Source organism: Notamacropus eugenii, chromosome 3 (assembly GCF_028372415.1).
Source record: "Notamacropus eugenii isolate mMacEug1 chromosome 3, mMacEug1.pri_v2, whole genome shotgun sequence".
NCBI classification, from domain to species: domain Eukaryota; kingdom Metazoa; phylum Chordata; class Mammalia; order Diprotodontia; family Macropodidae; genus Notamacropus; species Notamacropus eugenii.
In genome coordinates, this window is record NC_092874.1 from 424,792,719 (window position 1) to 424,811,014 (window position 18,296).

The 18,296-nt window shown below is 43.0% G+C and overlaps 1 protein-coding gene and 1 long non-coding RNA gene across 8 annotated transcripts in view; one reads left to right on the forward strand and one right to left on the reverse strand.

Annotated features, from left to right (window-relative positions):
- IQSEC1 (IQ motif and Sec7 domain ArfGEF 1) overlaps positions 1–18,296 on the forward strand; it is a 778,715-nt gene that overhangs the window by 542,374 nt on the left and 218,045 nt on the right. The window contains exon 1 of one of the 5 annotated variants that reach the window (XM_072598261.1): positions 10,997–11,106. The exons of the other annotated variants lie outside the window; for them this stretch is intronic. Within the exon in view, the coding sequence (XP_072454362.1) occupies positions 11,030–11,106 (77 nt within the window). The 5' untranslated portion in view covers positions 10,997–11,029. Of the gene's footprint in view, positions 1–10,996; positions 11,107–18,296 lie in introns of those variants that run through there. 5 annotated transcript variants of the gene reach the window in all.
- On the reverse strand, positions 9,645–17,757 carry LOC140497375 (uncharacterized). Of its 3 annotated transcripts, none has more exons than XR_011964648.1 (3): positions 17,408–17,757; positions 15,841–16,981; positions 9,645–11,097 (listed from the first exon to the last, which is right to left on the reverse strand). It is a non-coding gene; the product is annotated as an uncharacterized lncRNA (long non-coding RNA). The 3 variants fall into 3 exon arrangements; XR_011964649.1 differs by having other exon boundaries at positions 15,841–16,023; positions 16,653–17,757; XR_011964647.1 differs by having other exon boundaries at positions 15,841–17,757.

The window sequence follows — 18,296 nt, forward strand, 5'->3', positions numbered from 1 at the left end:
CAGAGGAGGGAAATGACTTACTCAAGATCACAGTGTCAGGTCTGGAATCCAGGTCCCCTGATTCCAAAGCCAGTGTTTCTTCTACCATATAGTGCTTTCTGAGTCATTGGAGAAGGATGTATTTAAGTTCAATAATTACAAGGTAATTCTGAGGATCAAATAACTCATGTAAATAAAGTAATTTATAAACTTTAAAGTGCTATGGAAATTATCTGTATGAACTTGGGTGAGTCTCTTCTCCTCTGTGGACCTCAGTTTCCTCATCTGTAAAGCGAAACAGGTCTGATCCAATGAACTCTTAGGTCCATTCCAGCTTTAAATCTTATAGACTGTGAGGAGGTAAATGTTGGCTCAATAGGAACAGAAACTTTCTTTCACATTAACCCAATGATGATGAACCTGAGGTGGCAGTAGATTGTACTATGGTGTTCAGTCAGAGGCAGAATGATCGTCTGTCAAGGGTGGAGTTGAAGAGTGTTCATGTGTGGGGTGGGAGATTGGACCAGATACCCTCAGGGGTCCTTTTCAGCTCTGAGACTGTGATTCTTCTGCATGGAACAGAGCAAGGATGACTTTCCAACACTGATTCACAGACAGTTGGCTTTCAAGAAGGTTTTGCCAAGACAAACGTGGGAGAGTGTCTCATCCATTCTCGGCCAGTTCTGACTCAGGCTAATCCGTGGTTCTGATTGTCTAGTATTGAAACTAAATCAAGGGAAGGGGAAAAGAACATCATTGATGAAGTACCTATGATGTGCCAGGCACTGGGTTAAGCTCTGTACAAATATTTTATTTGATCCTCATAACAACTCTGTGAGGTAGATGTTATTTTAACCTCCTTTTACAGTTGAGGAAACTGAGGCAGGCAGAGGTTGAGTGATTTGCCCAGGGTCACCCAGATAATAAGCTAAGTTGAAGTCAGGTCTTCCTGACTTCAGGCTCAGTGTTTTCTGCAGTGTACCACCTAGCTGCCCAGGTACGCAAACTGTCAAGATACTCATAGACTGTATAACATTTAACAAAAGAAGTTTACTTAATGATAGCACAGAAAAGCTAAAGAGCCGAGATATGGCATTGACTCAGTTGGGCCCAGGTCCCTTCACCCTCTGTATTTGCCATGATGGGGGTACCAAGTAAAAAGGTTATGATGATTCACACATCAGCGAGAAGTCCGTCAAACATAAGGAAGCCCTCACTACTTGTATTCTTTTATGCCTTAGGTAACTGGGAAGATAATTGGGGTTTGAGTCTGCATGCCCTGGACCAATTAAGTTTCATCTTCTTTTGAGGGAAACAATGGCCAATATGGCAGACATTTTCCAGTCTTATCAGATGTTGCTTCTATTGCATTCATCCTAACCAAGTCCAATGCCCCACTAAGTTCCCAGCCACCCCATATAACAAAGATTCATTGCCTAATCTGGTGGGGGTGGGGAATCTGCAGCCTCAAGGCCACATGTGGCCTTCTAGGTCCTCAAGAGTGACACTGCAGGTTTCCTACCCCTGAATGCATCACATGGAGTAAGTTATTGAGACATGTTTGTTGGAAGACGCAAACAAAAAAAACTTTCTCTCCATTACTCCCCCGCTTCTCTCTCCATTCCTATAAAAGTGGGTATAGTTTTACTGGTATGAGTGAAAAGGCATGTGATAATACATCCCTGGCAACCAAATTGGATGGAAAGGAGAGTGGTAGCTATTTGGGGGCTTTTCTCTTTTGAATCTATCAAAGCCTTTTATTAAAGGTAGACTTTATCTCTCCATTGTGTACTCTCCAGAGCTGATTTAACATCTATGGGCTGGGGAAAGAGCTGGAATACCAGGAAGGGAGCTGCTAATGGAACTCATTACTCACAAAAAACATTACTCTAAGCCTGAGCCATTTGGGTAGGAGAAAGGGTAGAGAGATGATCTTGTCCCATTTACTTGTTAGAAATGGTTCAGTTTACAGTCAAACCCTGCTTTTAAGGCTTTTTGGAGGCTGGGGGAAGGGGATGAGGAAAGTGCTATAAATAGCAAGAGAGGAAAGAGAGGAAAACAAAGAATATGGTATTGATTCTCACACTTTAGTTTCACTGATAACAATAAAGCAGTTTTTTCTGGCTCTGAGAATAGTCTGAGTCTTGATAAGACCACAGAATCCCAAAACTGTAGGGTTGGCAGGGATAACAATGGCTGTCTGGTCCAACTCATACCCAAGAAGGAATCCCGACTACGTCAAGTCCAACAAGTGACCACTCAGTCTTTGCCCAGAGACCCAATGAAGGGAAACCCATGACATCCTAAGGCAGCTCACTGTACTTTAATTAGTATGAATTTTTTTCCTGATGTCAAACCTAAATTTGCCTTTTTTGCAACTTCCAGGTCAGAAGATTGTGATTTTAGCTCTGGTCCAGAGCTGTTACCTCCTGCAATTCACTTAGCTTGTCTGTACTTCAGTTTCCACATCTGTCAAATGGGAATAATACCCTGCCTTACTTACCTCACCAGGTTACCAAAAGAATAAAATGAGGTTACAGATATAAAATGATAGGGACTGGATTTCTGGTTTCTTTGGTATAGAACAGGACTTCTTAAACTTTTTTCACCCATAACCCCTTTTCGAGTTTTGGCAGCATTCATTGGTGTTTCACGGCATGATAGCATGTGCAGTACAAAGTGCACATGCTTTGTGTTCAGAACCAAGGCTGCAGCAAAGTTGTTCAAGGCAACACAAACACATCGGGTTTGTTATGTATTTGATTTTTAATTTATTTTTGGTCATCGCGCATTCAGAAACCTTTTACTGTTGTCAGATTTTATGGGGTCAGAGCCCACTGTTTAAGAAGTACTTGTAGAAAATCGAGGAGACTTTCTAACCCATTATAAGTCAACAACCCTTTTGCAACTTATAAAACGACCTTTAGTAGCGGAAGTTTAGGTGACTTGCCCAAGATCACACAGCTAGTATGTGTCAGAGACAGGACTTGAATCCAGGTCTTCCTCATCCTCAGGCCAGCTCTCTATCCACTCTACTATCCTGCCTCTCCAGTATGGGTTTGAAAGTACTCTGAAAAGTTTGAAGGCATTATAGTCATGGAAAGTAGTATGAAAGCCATTGTAGGATTCATTCCTGAGGAGCCAGTCAAGCAGCCTTCTTGAGGGGTGGACCATCAGTCTAGAATCTCAGTTTTTTTCATCTGGAAAATGAACAGGTTGGTCTAGTTGATCTCTAAAAAAGCCTCCCAGTTCTAATCATCCATGAATCAATAATCTTCTCCTACATTGTCTTCTTGGGCCAGACCCAGGAGGTCCCTCTGAAAGTGTTCGGCTTTTATTAACGCCTTGTATAGGAAGTTCTGTCTGGGGGATTTAGGTTGTAGAAATGTGCATTCCAGCACCCAAGCATGTGTTGTCTTCTCTCTGGGCCTAAATCCCAAATTCTCTTCTTTTTCAGAGCCCCAAACAGTGATGTGTTTTAAGCATCTCTCAGAAACACATATGTTGAGTGTGGAAGTACAAATTATAGTGTGGGATATTTCAAGGATCTTGAAAAAAAATTTGGATTTTAGGAAAATGAAAATGGAACCAGGTCAATACAAGGCATAGCCCTGGGATTCTCTTCTTCCTGAAATGCCAATAAGTGATGGAGAAGAGAGCAGTGGAAAGATTGAGATCCGGAGCATCTGGGTTCAGATCCAAGCTGATGACCTTGGGCAATCAATCAACACGCATTTTTTTTTGTTTCGTTTTTCACTGAAAGGGCAGAGATTCATTTTTAATTGCTATTACCCCATTTTGCAAGAATATCTCAAACTAAACTTCATGGAGTCAGTGAGCTCTTAAGGTGTTCACAGAATTCTTCCTTCTTATTCAGCCATAAGCTCAGTTAATTCATTCTGGAAACTCCATGAAGAATTTGTGGATTTAGACAGATAACAAGCATTTATTAAACACCTATTATGTGCCAGGCACATAGTAGGCACAGAAACATGTCATCTGATCTCTCTGGGCTTCAGCCTCCTTCTCTGTAAAATGGGATTAGATGAGACGACTCCTTTTAGCGCTTAAATGCTCATTCATTTAATTTCTTCACATAGAAAGGAACTAGACCAGGTGGTTTCTAAGGTCACCATAAGATTGTCATCATGAAAATGAGTTCTAAACCTTAAAAATTTCATGGCAATGTGAGCTTATAATTTTTTCTTATTGTTCCAACTGTAAGACTGTAATTATATTTGGAAAGAGGGAGCCCCACCTGAATTTGTCTCTAGATCTCTCATTGCTCAGTTCTTCCCTATTCTTCCTCACAGCAACCGGCTCTCATTGCTCAGGTCTTCCCTATTCTTCTTCACAACAACCGGCACTCTTTGATCCATGAATTCCTTGAGAAAAAAGACCATATCTTATACATCTTTATATCTACACCACTGCTTTCTCCTCAACACAAAACTGTTGAATGAATGAATGATGAATTAAATGAACATCTTCAGTTTATGTCCTGGTGAGGGCTCAGCTGGAGAGTTTACTCACCATGTGAATCTACCCCTGTTATTTCAGTCATTTTCAGTCAATTCTGACTCTTGTTTCATTTGGGAACTTCTTGTCAAAGATACTGGAATGATTACATTTCCTTCTTCAGCTCATTTTACAGATAAGGAAACTGAGGCAAACAAAGTTAAGTGACTTGCCCAGGGCCACATGGCTGGTAGGTGCTTGAGATTAGATTTTAACTCAGGAAGGTGAATCTTCTGCACTCTATACACTTTGCCATCTAACTGCTCCCAACTCAGGTTTTCAGCAAAACAAGAAATCTTACTCCTGACCGTTTTAGGGGTTTTCAAATTTGTACTGAGGATAAAACTTCACTGACAGATATGAGGATCCATGGCACTTTGTGTGTGTATTTGTCCCCAGGACCTATATTGTTAGTCTGCAATAACACAATCCTAGGCTTTTAAAACTTAAGAAATGACTTTAGAGGTCATTTAGACTTATTTTATAAAGGAGAAAACTCAGGCCCAGAAAAGGAAGACACGTCTTATCTAGGGTCACAGAGCTAGTTAGTGACAAGGGTGGGGGGGTGCCTACTGAGATTTTTGCTGTTCTGGTGTTGTAGGATTCTCCCCCTGCTAGGTGGCAGAGGTAGGGTTGGATGGAGGCAGCCTCCTGAAGGCTGCATCTCTCTCTCTGTCTCTCTGTCTCTCTGTCTCTGTCTCTGTCTCTCTCTGTCTCTGTCTCTCTCTGTCTCTCTCTGTCTCTGTCTCTGTCTCTCTCTCTCTCTTTCTCTCTCTCTCTCTCTCTCTCTCTCTCTCTCTCTCTCTCTCTCTCTCTCTTTCTCTCTCTCTCTCTCTCTCTCTCTTTCTCTGTCTCTCTGCCTTGGACAGTTTTTCATGAAACCACTGGAAAAACTTGCAGACTGGCTCATTGTCTTGGAGGAGTCCTCGACTTCAGGAACAAAACTCCCAGAGCCTAATGGCAATTCACTGGGAGGACGGGATCCTCTTCCCAGCCTGAGATTTCAGGAACTAGGACTTTGGTGGTCAAAGGTCCCTTGTCAAGAGACTGATTTTTTCCCTATGAGTGGGTGTAGGGGAAAGCTAAAAATCACACACACACACACACACACACACACACACACACACACACACACGGAGAAGAGTATCTTACCCAATATTTTTTCATGAAAAATGCACTCTGTTTCCTCTGCAGAGTCTCATTAGCATTACAGAGGCAGTGGAATATAGTGGGGAAAGCACTGGACTGGAAGTCAGGAGACATTATGAGTAACTGTGCCACAGATCAGCTGTATGACCTTGAGAAAATCAGTTCCCCACTCTGCATCTGCAAATGGGACATGTCAGAGTAATGTCCATTTAACAAATATTTACTAAACATCCACTATGTGCTAAATGCTAGATACCAAGACAAAAATTGGAACAGGCTCTGCCCTCGAGGAATTTCCAACCTACTAAACGTTAACAAGTAAATTCAAAGTATGTAGAAAGTAATGCAAAGTAGATGATCCATCTCTCAAGTCCTTTCCAGCTATACATTCTATATATGTCTATAACATAGGACACTTGGTTTTTAACCAGGATGCCTAGGTTTCAGGTACATAATTAAAATATAGTTAGCCTCCTCAAACATTATAGGATAAGTTACTGCCTGGAGAAAATAGAATTGGTCTTTGCTGCTTGTAGAGAAGACGTCTGTCTTATAAAAGGAGTCTGGAAAGAGTTGTCTATGCTTTGTTTTCGAAGAACATCAGGGAGGTGATGCCATGACTTGCAAGTCAACTGGATTTAAGTGAGGAAGGGCTGTGTGAGGTCACCAGCCTCACTTTTCTCCTCTGGAGTCATCTGTGTCCAGTGGCAAGATATAGATCAGGACAACAGGAGATGGGCCAAGACGTAGTGGAGAGACCCTGGTCTTTTTAAGTTAAGATCTTTCCCAGGTCTCAGTTTGACTGAGGCAACACTCATTCTGTGAGTAGGGCTAGGTAAGAAATGCGGCAGAAAATGGCCTCTTTTACCTAGTAGAACGTAGATTCCTTATGTTAGCAGATGTAAGTTCAAGGCCTGTTTCATTTTTTTGTCTTTGTATCTCCAGCATTTAGCACATAGTGGATATTTAATAAATATTTGTTGAATTGACGTTCCTCTGACACCTTCCATTTGCAGATGCAGAAATGGAAACTTTGAGTGGAGAACTGATTTTTCCTCAAGGTCACACATCTAATTTGTGGCACAGTTACCCATGAGATCTCCTATCAGTTCAGTACTTTCCCCACTATCCCACTGCCTCTGTAATGCACTCTGGAGAGGGTAGGGCAGGACACTGTGTCTAAGCTAGACAGACCATTCTTTGCTCTACTATTGTAAATGGCGTCCTCTTGCCTCTAGGGCAATGTACAAATTCCCCCATTTGGCATTTAAAAACTTTGCAAGCTGGTTCCCACTTATCATTACAGATTTATTTCACATTGTTCCCTTTTACACACTTTATGTTCCAGTCAAAAGTAACCTACTTGACATTTCCCCATGTACAACATTACAACATTATATTATAACATTACACAACAATATTCATCATACGACATTACGAAGTTACGTCTCTCACCTCCATGCCTTTGCATAGACTCTGCTCCATGCCTAAAAGCTCTCTTCTGACCTCCATCTCATATAATCCCTATCTTTCTTCATAGCACATAGTTCTAATAATGAATCTTGTGGAGTGGTCACATTACTTGAATCGCAGCGCATATTTACACTGGATACTAACCAATTACCTTATTTTACATTATTATAACTTTGAATAGTGTAAATTCAAATACATGTGACCACTTCATGGGATTTATTATTGACACTAATCAGGGATCTAGGTTTAGTAGATGCTTGTTGAATCAAATTGCATTGGGCATGAGGGGTATTGGATACTGTGTACTTGACTAATTGAGGAGGAGGTAACCTACTTCTGCAATCTCAGCTTGGGATATGATAACAGGATTATGAACAGGGTTGGGAGGAATCTTCTGTACCAACCATTTTACAGAAGAGGAAACTGAGACTCAAAAAGGAAGCTACTTCTATATGGCCTGTGAGGCCCAAAGTCACACAGGAGTAATGGGCAGGTCCAGAATTGGAGCCTGAGTCCTCTTACTACAAATGTAGTGTTTTTACCACTCCATCCCTGGTTAGCTCAGCCTTATGTTGTACAGCTCACTTCAGCTTGATTCTGGACAGAATGAGAGTTTGGATGGACTTCCAGATGCTCCCCCTTCTTTAACTTGATTGTGAAGTTTGGATCTCAGTTTCCATATTTTTAAACCCCAAGGATTCACGCCTTCCTTTTGGTTACAAAATAAGTAGACAACAAAATGAGGAAAAAAATAACAGGCTTGCTTATAGTTGGTCTTAATTTGTAGTTTTCCTTGAAGAAGAGGGACAGATGTCAAGTTTCTTGACCAAAGGTACACTTGGGATTTCAACCTGGCTAAGTTCCACCACTGAATGACTAGTGCACATCCAGCCCTGAACTAGTCCCCACCCTTGGGGATCTGGAGAGAAGTTCTATACCTATGGAGCAGAGAATAATAGCAAACCAGAGTATGATAAGTTCTTAATGTGGTGTGAAAAATCAGGAAACTAGGACTTTCATGTGAAACAGAGACATTTGTCTTTACAAAGATGAACCTTTAACTGGTCCTGAAAGTGAGCAGGATGGGAAAAGAGGAAGAGGAGGGCACTGTTGGCAGGGGACAGTGGTGAGGAGAAATGTACACCTGAGCACCCAAGCCAGGAAGGAGCATGTACTTTTGAGCATAGTTTCATTCTTGGAGCCTCTAAATCCCTCTTGACTGTGAATCTGTGAAGGCTGAAACACTATAATCTCAGGAAAATCACAATTTCAGGTAGTCCAAAGGGCAATGGAAAGATTGATGGTGGAGGGTATTAAAGAGGTAATCAAGGAAGGGCATGTTTAAAGGGAAAAGTAGATGGGCCAAGCATGTAGTGAGATTGAGAAATGATGTAGGGACAAGCCAAGCAAAGAAGTCATACCTACAAAAATATTAAATGAACCAGAAGAAGGCCCCTGACATTAATGGAGTTAATGTTCTAGGAACAATTTACTGAAAGACAATGAGCTTGGATCAGAATGACACACACCTGGACAATTGTCATAGCTTTGTCATTTGTTCCTTGTATGGGCTCATCACCTAACTTCTCTGAGTCTCAGTATTCTTATCTGTAAAACAAAATAATTATGCTATATGAATGCTCTATAATGTGCCTTCCGACTCAAAAGCTGTGATCATCTAAGAAGAAATCATGGATGCGAGGATGGGCTAGAACCAGCTCAACACCTGCTCAGATTTTCAGGATGAGCATTTGATTTAATTCAATTCATGAAGCATTTAATAAGTACCTGCTTTGTGCCAGGCATGATGTGTGCTAAGCCCTAGGGATACAAAAAAAGGAGCAAAAGACTGTCCCTGACCTCAAGGAGTTTAGAGTCTAATGAAGGAGAAAACATGCAAGCAAGTATATGTAAAGCAAGCTATATACAGGATGAAAAGGAAATAAGAGGGGAAACCCTGGGATTAAGAAGGATTAGGGAAGGCTTTCCACCTCACAAATCTGCACATGCTTGATTGTCTAGACTAAAGAAAGTGACAGAGAAAAATGTTAATACTACAGATTAAATTTAAAATGTGTCCCTCTTTTTTAATCCCCCTGAGAGACAGTTGTTAAATATTTACCAGCACATCCCTGCATGTGTATATTTCTATATGCTCCAGAGAAGGGAGTACCCAGATTCTTGAGCTCTTCTGTCCAATGGCATTAAATTCAGTCCCTCCTACAAACAGATCCTTAGGCTAAGAGACACCTGAATCTCTCATTCCACCCAGTGTCCGCCCTTGGCGGTATCCACCTTCCGTGGTGGCTACCGTCTAAATGATTTGGAATACTGGAGTTGGGTGTACGTTATTAGAGAAGTATTATACCTAAGGCAAGCATGTACCTGAGATGGGATGGACTGAGATAAATGGAATTTGAAAGGCAAATGGACAGGGGAGGGCCATCCACTGCCCCCTGCCCTCCCCCTCATTACAAAGCCCGGAGTGTTCCGAGAAGGACGAAAATATTGAGACTAAGAATTACATTGGTTGAAAGTGCCTGGTTTTGTTTTATTTACTTGGTTTTTTTTCTTCCCCTTAATTTTACATTTTAAAAAAACCACAAAGAGGAGAAAGTTGAGTACATCCCCATTGTTTCTGCCACTCAGAAGAGGAAGGTTCCCACTGTTTCTGCCCAACAATGCCGAGCTCGGCTTGCATCACCGCTCCTTAGCCCGCCCCCCGTTCCATTCCCAGCTGATGGGGTTGCCATGCGGGTAGGTCGGTGCAGTACACACAGGTTGGGAGCGACAAGAGTCCCCTCCCATCAGCCAATGAGCTACGGTCATCAAGGTTCCATTTTAGATTTTATCAATGTGTGCCTGTTGCCCGGGCAACCAGAATCAGCCTATCTCAGTGAGGCTTTATCTGGCTGGCTTTCATAGCTGGGAGCTTCTCCCCTACCCCAACCCCAAGAGCACCATGTGGCTCGGATGATTAGTTTTTTTTTCTTCTTCATGCAGGCCTAACTGGCAAAGTGTGCAGGGAATAAGATAAGCATAATTTATCTGAAGAGTGGGGAGGGTGCTTGCCTTCTTCCCACCCCCTTCAGTGTTCTCCCCCCCCACTCTTTCCCCCAGCATCATAAGGAAGCGCAGATCTATCATAGGTGTTGGCAGTCACAGACGATGAATGGGGCAGATATGATTCACTCCAGATCTGGCTGAAAAGAAAGAGTTGTGAGCTGTGTCCCTGGGAACTCCGGAGTTTGGTCTGGGACGACCAATCAGCCAAGTGCTGCTGGCAGGATCGCAGAGGGGCACGAGCCTCGTCCGGAGCTCAAGGGGCTGGGCTTGCCCTGCTCGTCTCCCAGGGCCAGGTGCAGTGAGGATGGTGGGCCGGGGGAGGCCAAGGGCGGCCAGCGACCGGCGGCTCTGGGTGGCCCCGGACGCGGCCCGGGAGGCCCCCAGAACCTGCACTTACTAACGGGCGCCAGGAGGCAGGCAGTGTGGCATCGCCTTGGCATACCTCGGGTGGCGATGTGAGTGAGAAGAGCTTGGTGGAGGGGAGCCGCAGGCGAGCGAGCGAGCGAGTGCAGAGAGCAGACCAAATGAATCTGTAGGCTTTGTGTGCCTGTCTCTTTGTATTTCAGAAGTGTACTGTACTGTTGCGGCCAGGGCTGGGGCCATGTGCCGAGGAGGCTGCAGGGACTGGCCGCTGAGCTTAGGGACTGGCCACTCCGGCTTGTAGCTGTGGGGGTCCGGGTGGGAGTGGGGAGCCAGGAAGCAGGCCGGGGTAGGTAGCCGGAGAACTTTCAGGTTTGGCTCACAAACTCACCGCTGAATCCCTTTAGCAAGCTTCATGTGCCTTGTGGAGAAACCGCTTTGAACCCACCTTCTCAGGCAGAGAGGGTCGTCAGAGTATTTGAAAATGCTCAAGCTAAAGGCCTTCTGCTTGGATTACTGGCAGTTTCTGTGTCTCCAGCCTCTTCATGGGTTCTATAAAAGGTAAGGTAGCATTCAGTGTGATGGGTGTTTCAGGGCTGTGCTAGTGCTAATGGATGGGGAGGGTTCATTTCTGTGCCGGATAAATTGCTAAGAACACTTCAAAGTAAACCAGTCAAAGTTCTTCCCCCAAATTAGGGATTCTTAACCTTGCTAGGTCCTGGCTGCCATGGGAGGGCAGTCTGGTGAAATCTGTGGACCTCTTCTCAGAGTCATGTTTTTAAATGCATGAAATAAAATATCTAAATTACAAAGAAACCCAGTTATATTGAGATACAGCTAAAAAAAAATATTTTTTAAGCAAGTCCAGGAACCTTAGATGAAGCAACCCCTGACTAAGAAATAATTTGGGAAGGAATTTGCTGAAGGAGAAAGTGAACTTTCATGTATGAACTTTCACTTTTTTCATTCCAAGTTAAGCAAAGCTTTGATTGTCCGCTAGGGTCCCCCTCCTGCCCAGTGGGCACCTCTGGCTTCCCCAACAGCAGCTGGTGCCTGAAGGGCCAGAGAAATTCGAGTGACACTGATAAGTTGCCAGCCAGAAGTATTTTTGATAAGCAGTGCCATTCACTTTGCTTTTCTCCTGCGGAAGAGAGTGCCCGTCTCAGCCATTCAGGCAGGCTGACACTTCTCAAGGCCAATCTGACAGGGAAGCCCAGGATGATTGATAGGGATCGAGGCGGCGAGGAGGGAGAATAGCTAGCTAGGCCCTCCAGTACCCAGGGACTTGCCTACATACTGGAAGAGCACAATTCAACCTGCCATGACCCTTAACCCAGAAGGCGAGTCTTTCATTGGGTTGATGCCATCTCACTCAGGAGAGTAGCTGGGAGGAAAAATACAAGTTGGGGAATTTCGGGAGACATTCCCATACGTTAGTGAGGGGAGGCAGAAAAGGGAAATACCATGGGCGGGATTGTTAATAAATCTTGCCTAATTCTTTAGAAATCGTATGCAGTCCATATGTACACCTTGGCTAAGTAACCATCCCCAGACACAAAAGTGTATTCATGTGGCTCTTGGTTGGGACCGTATTTAACAGAGTAATTATGGAGCACAGAGAGGAGGAAGGGATTATTCAGGCCATTCTGGGGGAATTAGTGTTTCCTGATTTCACATTCTGTGTAGTAGTAGCCATTAGCATGCAAGAAGTTCTGGGAAATTGGTGGGAGCTTTCTCTTTTTTTCCAATAGGCCAGCTCTGAAAAGGGTGAACTTGTCTTTTGCAAAGGCTTTGGGGACAACAGGCAGAAGGGGGCTGGCTGGCTGGCTGGCTGCACTTGGGCCCCTGCCAGGTTAAGGTAGCAGTCTCTCTCTGTCTTTCTCTCTCTGTCTATCTCTATCTCTGTTTCTGTCACTCTCGCTCTCTGTCTCTCTCTCTGTCTCTGTCTGTCTTGAATTTTGTTATACTTCCTTAGGCAAAAGGAAGAGAGGTTGGCCAGTGGGAGTGTCTGTGTACACTTTCATATGGCTTTCTGGTCCATATGATAATGTTATCTCAAGCTGTAACTTAAAGAGTCTCTGTCAACCTAGCTCATCCTCCAGTTGGAGATTAAATGAGTTACTCTGTCCTACTTAGACAAACATGAACTCATAGAATCATAGAATATCAGAACTGGAATGAGAACTTGGAGATCATCTAGTCTGACTCCCCTCATTTTACAGCAGAAGAAGCTGAGTCCCAAAGAGATACAGAAACTTGCCCAAAGTCAAAGAGTTGAGTAAGAGTCAAGGCTCATTCATCTGTTTCGGCATTTGTATTCATTATTTATTAAGGTTCTTTATTAAAATTAAAGAATTTACTCAAGTCTATTATGATATACCAGATACTATGATAGGCACTGAGGGGAAGGAAGGAAGGAGAAGAAAGGAAGGAAGAAATAAATAAATAAATGAGAAGCCTTCATTTTACCAGGGTAAAACAACATGTATACAGAGAAGTCAATAGAAAATACCTGCAAAGTAGCGGCAGAATGATAAGGGATGAGGGGTAGTACCAACAATGGGAGAGATTTGAGGAAAAGCCTCATATATGGGACAGCATTTGAGGTGAGCCTTAAAAACAGATAGATTCCAAGAGATAGACATGAAGGTGGTAGTATCTTTCAGGCATGGAATGTATAGCCTGTGCTGAAGGCACAAAGGTAGGAGAAGATGGAATATTGAATACACTCAGGGAAATGCTAGTAAATATTTAACAGCCAGCTCTCCAGAAAGGGGAAAAATTTTAGTATGCACAATGTACTTTTAAATTTAATCTTTATTGTGAATATTTTCTCTGTTACTTTCTTAAATCTAGACAACCTGTAAAACAAATAAACTAAGCTTTGATCTTAGCCTTTGCAGATTTTGAGGTGTGCATACTCACACAAAATTCAACAGTAGACTCCCTAGAGCTGTCAGAGCTAACCATCCAGCACAAGCCTGTCATACACAGGACATCAAATGGGTCAGTTTTGCCCAAACTTATGGCCTGCCATGGACAGCAGTGTGAGATCAGTCTGTAAAGATCGATTAGAGCTAGACTGTGCAGGACTTTAAATGCCAGACACAGTGGAGGTTTTATGCTAGAGGCAATAGGAAACCATTGACATTTGCTCAGCAGGGAATGGCATGGTCCAGCTCTTATTGGAGGTCAGTATTCTAACTCCAACTCAAGTGATCTTTTCCATGAATGCACCATCCACTTGCTTCATCAGAGTAGACAAGACCATTTTGATCATTTTTAACCAACTTAATTCAGCAACCTTTACTGAACACCTTAAGATGGAGAGACAAGAGGCTGCAGGTTGGGAGGGATAGTGGACCTCCCTTGGAATCAGGAAGACCTGAATTCAAATCCTGCTTTTCATACTTACTAGGGACAAGTCATTTCACCCCGTGGTGTCCCAGGCACTGAGACTCTTAAATTCAGTCAATAAGCATTTATCATGCGCCTGCTATGTGTGCTGAGGATAGAAAGGCAAAAATAGTACCTGCTTTTCAGTCTGATGGGGGAGACAACATGCAAACCACTATGTACAAACAAGATACATGCCAGGTAATTGGAGATGATCTCACATGGAGGGGAAGGGAAAGAAAGGGAACAAGCATTTATTAGGTTCCTACTATGTACCAGACACAGGACTAAGTGCTTTACAAATAGTATCTTCATTCGATCTTCACAGCAACCCTGGGAGGTAGGTGCTCTTATTCCCATTTTAAAGTTAAGGAAACTGAGGCAGGCAGAGATTAAATGACTTGGCCAGGTTCACACAACTAGTGAGGTTAAGGAGGTCCAAGGAAGGCTTTTTTTAAAGGACTTTAACTAAGACTTGAAGGAAGCCTGGAACTAGAGATGGAAAAGGAAGAGTGTCTGCTGTGACTGAACAGCAGTGAGACCAGTATATCCCTAGATCTGAGTAGTGGAGGAAGTTTTTTAAGGCTTAACTGTTCATCTTCATTAATGGAGGAAATTCCCCATACCAAAGAAGTCTAGGGATAGGAACTAAAAGAAAAAAGGGGAGGCGTGATCCTAGGGTGGGGGTGGTGAGGGGGTACTAAAAATAAAGCCCAATCCCTCCCCTCAAGAACTTTACTGTCTGGTAGGATCAAGGCACAGATCCCAAATCTCCCTCCCTCGGGTTAAGCTTTGAAAACTAAACAAGTGTTTCCCACCCCTACCCTCGCTTCCTCTGCTGAATTTAACTGTTTAAATTAGTGATTTCGCAGTTAAGAATATAAAAAGCAGGTAATGAAAAATTAACCACTTTTTAAATATTGGATTCCTTTAAGCTGTTAATTATTCTTCATTAAGATCCTAATGTAAAAGATCCTTGGAGCTAAGCCTAAGGCTAGGGCTGGGGGGGGGGGGGGGGAGGAGGGGGAAGGAAGAAAACTGCAGTTGAAGCTGGAAAACTTTCCAAACCCTCGGCTTTGTCTCTTCTGGAGGGGGAGCTCCCTCGCCCTTGGTTTAGTGACTTTCCCTGTCTTTATCTGTGTGTGAGAGACTCTATCTGCAGCCTACCCATCTCTTTGTCCCTCATCAGCATTTCCCAATCAGTGGAAGGAAGAGAGCCCTTTAAGTGACTGGGGCATTAGGCTTTAGTAAACTGCAAAATTGCTGGATAAGTCTTCTCTTTTGTAATTGCTCTTCTTTCTCTCCACAAGATAGTTCTTTAAATGACCCTTATAGGGGGCAGCTAGGTGGTACAGAGAGAGGATAGAGCACTGGCCCTGGAGTCAGTTCAAATCCAGTTCACACACTAGCTATGTGACCTGGGGCACATTACAACCTGAATTGCCTCAAAAATGAATGAATGAATGAATGAATGAATGAATGATGACCATTACAGCTCCTCAGAGGCAGCCAGCCTTGGAGTCTTGACTCTCACATACTGGCTGTATAACCATGGGCTAACACATCTCGGAACTCTAGACAGGTCTCTAAAACTGTAAATTGAAAAGAAGATGTTGATCTGCAGCGGGAAAGGACAGTTCCTCATCTGGGAATTTCTTGCTGACCTTCAGAGAGAGGCAGCATGTGAAAGGATGGTAGCTGAGTTCTGACAAATCTGGGTTCAAATTCTGCCTCTGACTCAGCATAACCACGGAAAAAATCACTGTGCGAGCCCCAAGCTCTAAGATTTATCTACTAAATTGCAGTGACCTGTATGGGAGGACGTTCCCAAACTATCTAATGCCAAATGCATTTCCAGTTCCTCTCAGAGGTTTTCATTTCCTCTTAACAACTTCTTACCTGTGGTACTAGATGTCTTCCCTCTTTCTTGGTGCATTTCATCGGAAGTAATTGGACCCTCCAACCGGCCCAGGTGTCAGCATTACCACTTTTGAGTCCTTCCATAATTCAGTCCTGCCCACAAACATTTATCCAAGTTGTATGGATACAGCTGTATGTATGCATAGCTGTATGCAGAGCATGCTGCTAGTGACAGAAGGGGAAACAAAGTTTAATGGAGACAGGTCCTTCTCCTCAGGGAACTTAAATGCCCTACTTACTCGAAATATTCCCTAAAAATTCATTTCATCTATGTTATATATTCCCTAGCAGCAATTGCATTCATTCATTCATTCATTCCTAAAGAGTAAACTCATAAAGATGAAGGACCAAAGTCTTGTCCTAGAAGTGGTTAAGGTTTGTCCTGAGTCAGCCTCAGTGGGATCTTATCCTACAGATGAAAAATGGATGGATTTCCACAGTACTGGAGTGTTTTCCATTTTAATTTTGTCCAGTGAACAATAATTGATTTTTTTTTCTCCCTCCCACCCAAAGTATTGGTTTTTAAAGGGCTCAGGCAGGCTGTGCTCTCTCTCTGATGGATGACAATCAGGAGCTAACAAAATCACTCCTGCTTTTTTTTTCATTCCTCTTTAAAATGAATGCCCTGTTTAATCAGGATATCCCAATGATGAGCCATGGAGCATGTGGTAACTGTCTGGAGTTTGGAGTCACTCAGAATATCTTTCGGTTGCCTTTGGGCTAGGAAGATTGTACTGCCAGCAGCTGGTGAGGAATCCCTTCCCCTCCCTCCCCCCATCCAGAGTTGTTACCGTTAGCACATTGTCGAAGAAAGAGCAGAAGGTGAGAAAATCTGTTGCTGGCAAAGAAGAGGGAGAGCCAGGTAGTTTCCATTCCAAAGTAACCTCCCATCCTGCTCCAACTCTTCCTCTCTGAAGTAGCAGAGTTGCCTTCCCTTCTCTGGTTCCACTCTGGGTTCCCTCGGTGACCCTGGGCTGATGGCTGGCCCTGTCCTCTCTCTCTGACTTGCTGTGTCTCTGTCTTATTTTCTCTCTTTCCATCTCTTTCTGTCTCTCTGTGTCTGTCTTTCTCTCTCTCTTGTATTTCCCCTCTCTTTCACACTTTCTTAAAATCATTAAACCTGAAGAAGGGGAGAAAGAGGTAATCATGCCAGGAAAGAGGGAAAACTAGTGCCTTCTAAGCACATGGAGAGTATAGGATACACAGCTATCATCCTTAGCCCTTGGATATGAGGAAATGAGCACCCATGGAAGCAAGAGGGAAGGGGGCAGGCATTGAGGTTAAATCATAGGATAACAGAACTCAAAGCCAGAAGACATCATGGAATCATAGATTTTGAGCTTCAAAGGACCTCAGAGGTCATCTAATCCCACCCTTTTATTTTAAAGTAAGGAAACTGAGACCCAGAGCACTGGGTGCCTTACACAGGTGAAGTTAAATTTTGAGATGAGTCCAAATCCAGCACTGTCTCCCCTCCAGGACCTATGGAATCATGGGAGGTCAAAACTGGAAAGAACCCTAGAACAAAAACTGTGAGAAATCTTACCCCTGGAGAGTCACAGCCAAGGGTGGGAGGCAGAAGTTGTTTCTTCTTTTAACAAGCATTGAGCCCCCACTCCTTACTATTGTCAGAGGACAAAGAGAGGCTCATGGGCCAAGTGCCCCTGCTCTAATCTTTTTAGTGGAGGAACTGAGACTCAGAAAGGGAAGTATCCTGCCTGAGGTCACATCAGGAACAGAACAGCCCCCAGAACTTAGGTTTCTATATCTCATGGCTGTGATAATGTGTTGTAAGCAGAAAGATTTTAAGAGGATCCACAGTCATGGAGAGTGTGCACAGCATAGAGGAAGAAACAATGCTTAACTTCGAAGCAGGAAATCCAGGATCAAGCTCTATCTCAGTCATTCATTTATCTGTGTGACTTTAGGCAAGTCAGTCTTTCTTAGCTTCTGTTTCCTCATCTATAATTAATTTAAAACTGTTGTCCTCTTGAAAGGCAATGAATGGTATGTAGTGAACAGAGAATTTTCCTCACAATCAGGAAGGCCTGGGAACAAGTCCTGCCTCTGACACGTATTGTCTGTGTGACCCTGGTCCAGTAACTTCTCATCTCAGTATATAAGAAAGAACATCTATAAAAATATACACTATGTAATATACAAACTAAAAAATAGAAAATATATAATAATATAAAAGTAGAAATAGAAATGAGAGTATGATACTTAAGAATCCCTGTGGTCCCTCGTTTGGCTCAGTTTTAAAATGTAACATTACTTAAATAAACATTTATTTATAATGTAACATTATTTCTATTTGTTATTGTGTAACATTATTTATCCTAATTTTGGTAAATATTTCCCAATTACATCATAATGTAGTACCTCCCCCTCTCCCCCAAGGGAAAGTCCTAATTAGCATTAGTAGAGGGAGATTC